Genomic DNA, 9,590 nt, shown 5'->3' with positions numbered 1-9,590 from the left:
CCCCCCCCCCCCCTTTCTTTAAAATTTTCCCCCTTTTTGGGGGCGGTAGAAGTTTCCCTGAAAAAACCCCCCCCCCCCCCCCCCTCCACCCACCCATACCCCCCTCCTGGGTGCTCTTGACTCTCACGCGGCGGCGCGGTAGGCTGTACTCCTGGGGATGGCGGCGCCAGGCCGAGCCCATCTGCGTCAAGCAGCCGCTGCAGGCGCTGGCAGGCCGCTCGTTCGAGCGGCTTTGCGTGCTTCCCGACTCGATCAACAAGCGCGACCCCCCACCCCCCCTCTCACACCCACCCCCGCCGCCGAGATCTCGGCGAGATTGCGTGTCGTCCTCACCAGCTGGCCGGCGCGCGATCAGGTGCTTCGACTGGGATGTTGGCGGCACTCGGTGGGCACGCGTGGGCTTCTCGCTGGGCGACGCCTACAAGGCGCTAGCTGAGATGCGGAAGACCGCTCCGTATCCCCCCCCATCTCCCCCCATCTCCCCATATCTCTAGGCCTAGATGCGGCAGACAGATCCGCGTATTCCGACCAGCAGCGCGAGGAGGCACTGGCCCAAGTGTCTCCAGCCGTATTCGTGGCCCTCGCGTCCACGCGGTGCTCTGAATACACCGCGCGATGCCGCGTGCGGCCCCCTGACGTCTGGTAGTGCATGGCGGTAGGAGTTGGGCCTCTCCTCGCGACCGGCGAGCTGGTACTCGGCCAAGGAGGTCAAGGCCGCGTACCGGCAGCTCTCGCTGCAGCTGCACCCCGACAAGATTCGCGGCGCTTCCCCTGAGGCGAGGCGAGAGGCGGAGAACCGCTTCATGAGGGTGCAGCGTGCCTACCACACAGTCACCGACCACCGAGCCTTCGCTGCCGCGCCGAGGGAGTCCCCCAGAGCGAGGTCGCGATCAACGCCGCCAAGCGCTAGGTAGAAGAGGTAGATTATAGTCGCAAGAGTCGTGCGCCACGGCGGGCGCACTCCCCGCCCGGCGGCTCGAAGCTCATTTTCTTCATTTTCTGTGATTCCCATCACATCATGCTGAGATGCTCTCTCACACGCCGTTGCGTTGTGCGCAAGCACCACATTTTTGACATCACCGCGTTTTTCCTGCCCCGCATTTCTCGTAATTCGGTCCCACATCTCCCGTTCTCCCCGTCAAAATATCTGAAAGATCTGACCGGGGGATTCTCCCCCCAAACCTTGCTCAGCTGATCCAGCCTGGGGGCCGAAGGCCAGCCCTCTGGGCATAGAAATCAGCACCTCATCAGGCTTCCCTGAGCGTCACAGCTCGGTGATCGCGCCGGCCGGACACCACTGAGACTCTGAGACGCTTGTAATGTGTGTACTCTAACGTCCGCGTGCACCGTGGGGTTTTCTCCGGGCATTTGAACGCGACCAGACAAAAGTATTGGTGATGCCTTTCCCTGAGAACGCACACAACGCCTCGTGTGTAATGCCCTGCGTTCCGCGAGTGCGTGTGCCCCCCGTCGTCCATGCTAGCGGGACGTGTGTAAACACTGACTGACTGTGACTGACTGACTGACTTTGAACGCGACCTTCGGGGGCAAAGACATGGCATCCACATGGGCTCTATGGCTCAGACTGGACTCCTCTTGGTCCCTTCTGATGCCCTAGCCTAGGCCACACCTGGGCCTTAACTGGGGGGCGCTAGGGGCCGGGCAGGGTTTGCGATTGCTGCCCCCCCGAAACTCCTGGGACCTGGCATGGCCATGGGGGAACCCCTAGAGCGTATACTTTAGCAGCTAGGTTGCAAGGAAAACAAAAAGCCCCGAATCGAGAAACTTATACGACAAACTTCCTGTCATTCGTTGAAATTTGGGTTATACCGGTGTGAATGTCGTGTGTGTGACACTGAAACAACAATGCGGCGCGGGCGCTCGATGCTCTCACGCCGCTAGCACCTCGGCCGAGACCCGCCCGACAAACGCGGCCAGGGCGGGCAGCCACACCTGTACGTCTTTCGAGATGACCAGCTCGCAACTCGCGCCCGCGGCGGCCGCCACCGCGCGGCTGGTGGAGGCGGTGTGCATGCCGTCGTGCTCGCCGTCGCCGTAGTAGTTGCAGACAAAGATCGGGAGCGTGTTCCCCAGCCGGCGGAGGTCCGCCGCCGGGAGGCCGAGCGCAGGCTCGGCGCGGCTGTCGGAGAGGAGGCGGGCGGACGCCTCCATCGCTGCGAGGAAGGCGGGCGGCGGCATGGCTCGCAGCGTTTCGGCGACCCGCTCGTTGGCCGCGGCCCGCTCCGCGTAGAAGCCCTGCGCGAGGAGGGCATCCATCCCTCCGCGCGCGACGCCGGCGTGGCGGGTGTAGTACTGCCTGCCGATGCCGTCCGCCGCGGCTGGGCCGCCGGTGAGGATCAACAGGGCGAGGCCGCAGGCGAGGTCAGGGCGGCGGGCGGCGAGGCGGCCGAGCAGCCGGCCGCCGCTCGAGTGGCCCACAAAGACCCACGGCGGCGGCGCGGCGGCGGCGATCGCGTCGAGCAGCTCGGCGAGATCGGCCGCCTGCTCGTCCACTTCTGCGCCGCCGCGGTACGCCACGTCACTCGAGCCGCAATTGGTACGGTCGACGAGCAGCACCGTGTGGCCCGCCCACGCCGCGTGCTCCGCGCCGCAGGGCGTCGTGCAGGCGAGCGCGCGACCGCTCTGCCCGCCTCCGAGGAGGAGGATCGGCGTCCTCGCGCGGAGGGAGAGCTGGTACACGAGCCGCACGCCGGCCGCCGTCTCGAAGACGCGCGCACGCTCGCCGCGGAAGCGGCCCCGCCCGGCCGGCTGCAGGTTGAGCCCGCGCGTCGCCCCCGCCGCCTCCGCCGCCTCGCCGAGCCGGTCGGCCGCCGCGCGAGCCGCTGCCAGCGACGTTGCGACGGCGGGGCGCGGCAGAGTCGCCGAGGCAGACTCGCCTCCTCGAGAGACACTTCCTAGACCCTTCCTGGACACGTCCTCGAGAGACTCGCCGCGGCGTTGGAGGAGGAGCGCCGCCGCCGCGGCGCCGGAGAGTGCCGCTGCTTCGAAGCCGGGGTTGCGGCGAGAGCAAAAGTCGCCCGCGTAGAAGAGGCCGCCGCCGCACTCAATCGCGTCGGCGGCGTCGGCGTCTGGACTCCCGCCGTCATCGACGCCCTCGATGGCACGGAGCTCCTCGGCCGGCCCTTGCCCGATCGTCCGCGCGGGAGGGTCGTACACCAGCGGGGGCAGCCGGGGCGCGTATCGGATCCCGCACACCTCCACCGCCTCGGAGGCGGCCGAGCCGAGCGGCTTGTGCGCGCCGTCCGCGTCGCGTCCAAAGACGGAGGCGGGAGAGGGTAGGGCGGAGCCCCACCGCTGCGCGTGCATGTAGACGGCTGCGGGTAGCGGGACACTTGCTGCGGCGAGGCGGGGGGCGACGGCGGCGAGGAGGGCGTCGAAGAGGGCCGGCCCGGGCTCGGAGAGGAGGTACGAGTCCTCCTGCGGCCGAAACGCGCCCGAGGGCGACTGCATCGGCGTCTCCTGTATCTGTCGGACCGCGTAGTCCGCCGTCGAGACCAGGGTCCAGCACTCTGCCGCCCCGCGTGGCACGCCCGGCTTGGACTGCGACCTCGCCGCGAACCAGAGGGGAGAGCCGCCTCCGCTGACGGTGAAGGCGTCGAGTCCGACCGCTTCGCCGATCGGGTGCGAGAGCGCGACGATGGCGGAGAAGAGCGGCACCCGCACGCGGTGCCGCACGCGCCCGACCGCCTCCGCGCTGCCCGTGCCGGCAGCCAGCCCCGCAGAGGCGCGGTGCCAGCCGCCGAGCGACTGAGACGCGTCCGTGAGCAGCACCGCGTCGAAGACCCCGAGCGGCGCGTCGTCGACGCCGTCGGCGATCGAGTTGGCGGTGTCGTGCAGCGCAGCCAGCCCGCCGGTGCCACGCAGCGCCCACCCGCCTCCCGCCGCAGGCGCCACGGAAGACACACGGACGCCGCGCCGCACAGAGGCGCCCGACGCGGCGAGGATGGCGCGGGGCAGCCGGTGCATCCCACCGACGCCCGTGTACACCGGGCCCTCACTCCCAGGCACGCCAAAGAAGTCGGGCGCCGCAGCAAAGTCGTTGGAGCCGCGGCTGTCGGCGCCGCGGCCAAGGCGACCAAACCGCCCCTCCCAGCGGCTCGCCCAGCCCGCCTCCACCCACCGCTCGGTGATCGCACGCATCTGCGGCGAGTCCGCTCGAAAGAACTGGCAGCCGTGGTCAAACTCGTACGTCGAGTCGTCCTCGGGCGCGAGCAACGAATCGTCAGGGCCGACCGTGCCCGACGCCGCATCGACCCGCCGGTGGGACGCCCGCCCGCCAGGCCCACGGCCGCCTTGGTCAAAGACGGTGACCTCAATGCCATAGCCTGCCAGGCTGGAAGCTGCAGACGCGCCAGTGATCCCGCCGCCGACGATGGCGACCTTCATGGCTTTTCCGCCGCGAGCAGGGTTCCGGGGGGGGGGCCGGGTTCCGGCTCCTACCCGGATAGGGGGTCTGCACACTGGCTGGCCCCTCCCAGATAGGTAGGTAGGTTGGTCGTGTTTGGCCCAAAAGGGCCCTGCAATAGGTAGGTACCGCCTATTTTCATCTTTTTTCGCTTCGCTGCGCGGCCTGGGGATAGGTAGGTAGGTAGGGCGTTTTGGCGCGAGTCAGTGCCAACAGACCCCCTATCCGGGTAGGAGCCGGAACCCTGCGGTGTGGATCTACTCTCACTGGCTGCGGTCTCCTCTTGAGCACTTGAGCACTGGATAGGGTCGATTCCGCGTGGTACGGGACCCCTCGATCGTCTCGCCCTCCCTCACTGGCGTGTTCATTGGGGTGATAAGTGTCATAAGTGTGGCTGGGGTATGTGTGTGTCAGAGGCATGAACGCACATCGCACACATGCGCGAGCATTTCCTGTGCATTGTCAAATGGGAGAATGGGTTTGGCGCGCCCCATATCGGTGTGTGCGTGTGTGCGTCATTATTCGCGGCGGCTGCGGGCTCTGCCTCGGGGCTGGCGCTTACCGGATACCGCTTTTTATCCCTTTTATTTTCGGCAAAAAGTCATAGCCTGACGCTATAGCGTGTAGGGTGCTGGATGGAGGACGGGTACGAAGTACGATGCACTAGCCCCAGCCGTCGCGGGGGGGTGTTGCCGGCGCTGGTAGATGATCTCTCGGAGAAGAGCCGGAGGGACCTTGGCGCCGGGGTCACGAGGAACTTGCAAGTCGTGGCCGAGGCGGCGACGGGAGCGGTGCAGAGGATCCAGCTCAACGATGAGGCTACGGCGCGCATAATGAAGAGAGAGGAACACATCGAGTGGCTGAGGAAGCTCTTCACTGGGTGGAAAGAGGCTCGGCCGGCCTTGAGGGAGTCGCGGAGGAGGAGGGATAACGCAGGCAACGCAGGCCTCCCCTGACAGCACCCGCCACCCCGACAGCACCACCTGACAGCACCTGACAGCACCGGCCCTACGTCTCTGACAGGCGGTCAGCTCCGCAGCAGCGGCTTGACAGCTCTGACAGCTCCGACAGCGTCTGACAGCACCGCCTGTGACAGCACCTGACAGCCTGACGGCCCCAGGGCCCAGCCCCGCACTCGAGACTCGTCTTTCTTGTCTTTTTCTTGAGAGCGCCTTCGTTGTTAATAATAATACACCGAGGGATTAAGACGGCGGCGAGTGTGATTGCGACGCGGCCGCTCGAGAGGCAGATGAACGCCCAGAGGACCGTGACACCTCCAAGAAGAGGAAGAGGGCAATGTTCCCTCTGCTGTGCTCTGCTGCAGCCTCCAGTCGCGGTGCGGCCTCCGCACTCTCGGCGTTCGCCTCTCGCCCTGCTGCAGCATCCGTTCCCATATCTGGCTGCCGTTCGCCGAGCGCCTCTTCAAAGCATGCGAGGATCTCGTCGCTCTCAAGGGCAGTCTCGAGCCCGTCGTCAGCAGCGCGGATGCTCGCCAGCACGGCCCGCCGTCGGTCGCGGTCTCGTCTTAGTTCTGGCAGCGTCGGCGCCGACCTGCTCCCACGCTGGCCGCGCATCATGCTGCGCTTCGCGAGCAATCGCGTAACGGGAGGCTGGCCGGCTTTTTGAGAGAGAGAGCTTTTTTGACGGCTTTTTTGGCTTTTCCCGCCTCCCTACACCTCTCTGGTCTTTTTTCTTTCTTTTTACAACGGACCCTGTCCTCCTCCCCCGCGAGCACACAAAAGCGCAACCGGACAGGCAACCGGTTTGGGGGGGGGGGGATGGGATGGCGGCAGAGAGAATTCAGATCAAAGAGATATATTTCCCATTTCGTGCACAAAGAGCACAAAGGTGGCACCCTCGGCCAGCTGAAGCTCTCGACTCGTCGACCGAACTCTGGACGATGCCGACCTCAAACCACCAGCGCCAGGAACGACGTGCCGCCGTACAACTCGGTGCCGCCGTTCTCGCCGCCGCCGCCGCCGCCGCCGCCTCCGCCGCCGCCGCCGCCGCCGCCGCCGCCTCGCGCCTTGCCTCCGTCACCGCCGCCCTCCATCTCGCAGCGGCGCGTCCCTCTGATGGCGCGGGCTCCTCGCTCGTTGGCGCCTCGCGCCCTCGCCGCCGCCCCCCCTCTCGCCGCCGCTCCGCTCGTGGCCGCCCCATCCCCTGTCAATCCCGCCGCCTCCCCTGCCAATCCCCCGCACCACCGCCGCCACCGCCTCGCGCGTTTAGCGGGCCTTTAAGCTTAGGAATCCTAAATAGTAAAAATAGGAGGACAGCATAAAGAATTTAGACAATACAACTCTCTCTCCTATAAAGAAAACCTCGAGAACCTCGAGAAACGGAATCGGCACTCCAAGTGCTCCAAGTGCAATGTCGAAGGTGCCACTTTATCAACCACAAAAAAGGCCCGCGCGTGCTGCGCGGGCCCGGCGAGCGACTAGCGAGCCAACCTGCTAGTCTTGCAAGAAATGGGGCAGGTCCTGACGCGCCGCGCCGTCCGAGTCGCGTACGCGGAGGCTCATCCGCTTGGACTGACCGACCTCCCAACCGACCTCTGCGAGTCCATTTTCAACGGCATGGCAGCGCAGGGCGATGCGCACTTCCTCTCGCGAGCTGCCGTCTTGAACAAGGCGCACAAGGCTGCGGTGGAGGCGGCGTGGCCGAGACTGCGAGTGCCGGTGCCGAAGATGGTCGCGGCCGCTCTTCTCGACGAAATTCAAATCGGCGACTCCCTTCCGAACGCACGTGTCAACAAAGCGCGAGTGCACTCGCTCGAGCTCGTGAGCGGCCGCAACCTGCTGCAGCTGGGCGTGTCGCAGAAGTGCATGATTTGCGAGAGGCTGACACGCGTGCCGGATTGGGAGCAAGCGTGTGAGGCGTGCTTCATCGATGCCAGGATCGAGCGGTGGCCCTCTGAGCAGGCGTGGACGAAGACCTCTCAGCAGGCGCGTCACGACTGGTTTGCTGAGAAGCATGGTCAGCTGTCGATGTGGCAGTGCCGAGGATGCGGCGTCTTCAACCCTGATGCCGCTGGCGGGCACAAGGGCGTTGGACAGGCGTGCTCCAGCTGCCACAAGATGTACCACCGGAGCTGCAACTCCACCTGCGGAGGATGTGGGTACCACCGGCACTGCTGCTGCGACTGCGCGGAATGGGGAGTGAACGACGAGGAGGAGGACAAGGAGGACGAGGACGAGGACGAGGAGGAGGAGGAGGAATAGGGACTGCAAGACGCACAGAGCGCAAGATCTCTATCTGTCCCAAGTGCCGAATGTACGCGGCTCTTTCGTAAATTAAAAGTTTTGCACATAATGAAGAGAATGTGGCAAGGGTCGCCAGATGCCCCTCGCCCCCCCTCCTTGATGCAGGGGGCCTCTGCGTGGGCGTTTGTGTCGTGTAGTCTGTGCACTTCCTCCTATTTTTTGCATTTGGCATGCACATGCACACACAACAACATCGAACATGATGATTGATGTACATGTGCACACATGCTCAGATATGCTACATGCACATGCACATGCAGGAGAAGACAGGGCGCCGCCATATGCGCCAAACGCTGGCTGCAACGATGAGATCAAAGGCACCAGAGTCGTCATCAATCCGCGCCGCACAGTCCCCCGATCTCGCGCTGCAGCGCCTTCGCCAGGCGCAGCCCGCTCAGCGCCGCGCCCTCGACGCTGCCCCCTCGCCCCTCGCCGCCCTCCACGAAGTCGCCGCAGAAGGCGACCCGCGCGCTCGGGACCACGGCCCGACCCTCGGGCAGGAGGGGCGCGTCCGGGAAGGCCGCCCCCCAGCGGTGCAGGTGCGGGCCCCAGGCCGGGCTGCGCATCGCCGCCGCAGGACCGAGCAGGCCACCCAGCCGCTTCTCCGCCGCGACCAGCATCGCGTCGAGGATGCGTCCCTACGCGAGGGCGCACGCTGCCGGTGTGAGAGGCCGCGCGTTGACGGCAGATGCTTGCCCTCCGCCCTCCGGCGCGCCTCCTCGCCCGCGTCCGACTTTGCCCCGGCGATGCGCGCGGCGGTCGAGGTTGCGCCGTACACGTGCGCCGCCGAGCGGGCAAACTCGTGGGTGGAGTGCAGCACCTGTGCCCGAGATACAGCCGAGATCTCCCGAGATGTGCCCGAGATGTGGCTAGCTCGTGGATGGAGTGCAGCACCACGGCGGTCAGGCTTTGGCTGACGCGCTGGACGACGATGCGAGAGAGGACGGGGTCCGCCTCCACCTGCGCCTCGAAGAAGGGGGGATGTCGGCGACAGATGTCGCCGAGAGATCGCCGAGAGAGCGCCGAGTGATCGCCGAGAGAGCGCCGAGAGAGCGCCGAGAGAGCGCCGAGGTAGCGCCTCCACCTGCGCCTTGAAGAAGGGGAGCGACGCCCACGCGGCCGCCGCGTCGGAGCCGTATGCAAGCATCGCAGCCTATGAGGGAGGCGGCGAGCAGGCTCGGAGAGAGGGGCGCGTCGCCGCTTCGGCGCAGCGCGGAGGGCGCGGCGGCCGTGACGGGCTTGGACTGCAGCGGGACGAGGGCGGCGAGGGTTGCGTCGAGCGCAGTGTCGCCGAGAGCCGCGGCAGCCTCGACGAGGGGAGGCTCTCCGCCAAAGGTGGTGCGCCAGCGAGGGTGCGCGAGGCCCGTCGAGGAGACGACGAGCCAGTCGAAAGTACCCAGGTCGACGCCGCCCTTCGAGGTCAGCCTCCACTGTGCTGCGACCGGCTCGACCTTCGTCACCATCGTGCTGGGCGTGAAGTTGGCGAGCGTGGACTCGCCACCGAGCAGGCCGTCGCAGAGAGCGTTCATGCCCTTGCCGACCGGTGGCCGATACCTCGTCGGGGCACCGGCCGCGTCCTCCGCCTCAAAAGTGCCGGAGCTCCGCAGCACGCCGAAGGCTGAGCCGTCGCCGTCGCAGCGTCGCAGCACGTCGGCGGCCACGAGGCTCTCGCAGAGGGCGCCGAACTCAGGCGTCAGCGCGGCGAAGGCGGGAACGCCGTGGTCGACTCGAAGGCCGGGGTCGTCTCGCGTTCCGCGCGTCGCCGCTCGACCTCCCGACGCTCTGCCCATCTCAAAGACGTGGAGGGACACCGCCCTGGAGGCGAGGCTGTCGCGCAGTCCGTGCGCGAGAGAGCAAGCAGCGACGCCACCCCCGATGACGGCCACGCGTGGCGGTGACAT

The 9,590-nt window shown here is 66.6% G+C and overlaps 4 protein-coding genes across 4 annotated transcripts in view; 1 reads left to right on the top strand and 3 right to left on the bottom strand.

Moving 5' to 3' along the window:
• EMIHUDRAFT_200816 (hypothetical protein) overlaps positions 1–1,301 on the top strand; it is a gene marked incomplete at both ends in the record, with an annotated part of 1,437 nt that extends 136 nt beyond the window's left edge. Inside the window, 3 exons of the mRNA XM_005790629.1 lie at positions 171–236; positions 660–809; positions 1,215–1,301. Of these exons, the coding sequence (XP_005790686.1) occupies positions 171–236; positions 660–809; positions 1,215–1,301 (303 nt within the window). The remainder of the gene's footprint in view (positions 1–170; positions 237–659; positions 810–1,214) is intronic.
• Positions 1,302–1,890: 589 nt separating this feature from the next.
• Positions 1,891–4,407, bottom strand: EMIHUDRAFT_200815 (hypothetical protein; the record flags this gene model as incomplete). Its single annotated transcript, XM_005790628.1, has 4 exons — positions 1,891–1,953; positions 2,071–2,256; positions 2,515–2,674; positions 3,065–4,407. 4 exons carry the CDS (start codon positions 4,405–4,407, stop codon positions 1,891–1,893), a joined length of 1,752 nt encoding a protein of 583 aa, XP_005790685.1.
• A 577-nt stretch (positions 4,408–4,984) lies between these two features.
• EMIHUDRAFT_200814 (hypothetical protein) lies at positions 4,985–6,003 on the bottom strand (the record flags this gene model as incomplete). The annotated part of the gene is made up of 4 exons (XM_005790627.1): positions 4,985–5,034; positions 5,178–5,245; positions 5,622–5,700; positions 5,778–6,003. The coding sequence occupies 4 exons, from the start codon at positions 6,001–6,003 to the stop codon at positions 4,985–4,987; spliced, it is 423 nt and encodes a 140-aa protein (XP_005790684.1).
• Positions 6,004–7,853: 1,850 nt separating this feature from the next.
• EMIHUDRAFT_449063 (hypothetical protein) lies at positions 7,854–9,590 on the bottom strand (the record flags this gene model as incomplete). Its single annotated transcript, XM_005790626.1, has 5 exons — positions 7,854–8,327; positions 8,405–8,509; positions 8,584–8,649; positions 8,774–8,842; positions 8,925–9,590. The coding sequence occupies 5 exons, from the start codon at positions 9,588–9,590 to the stop codon at positions 8,022–8,024; spliced, it is 1,212 nt and encodes a 403-aa protein (XP_005790683.1). The 3' UTR covers positions 7,854–8,021.

The sequence above is a fragment of the Emiliania huxleyi genome, assembly GCF_000372725.1.
Source record: "Emiliania huxleyi CCMP1516 chromosome Unknown EMIHUscaffold_12, whole genome shotgun sequence".
NCBI classification, from domain to species: Eukaryota; Haptophyta; order Isochrysidales; family Noelaerhabdaceae; genus Emiliania; species Emiliania huxleyi.
This window is presented reverse-complemented; position numbering and strand designations above follow the sequence as displayed.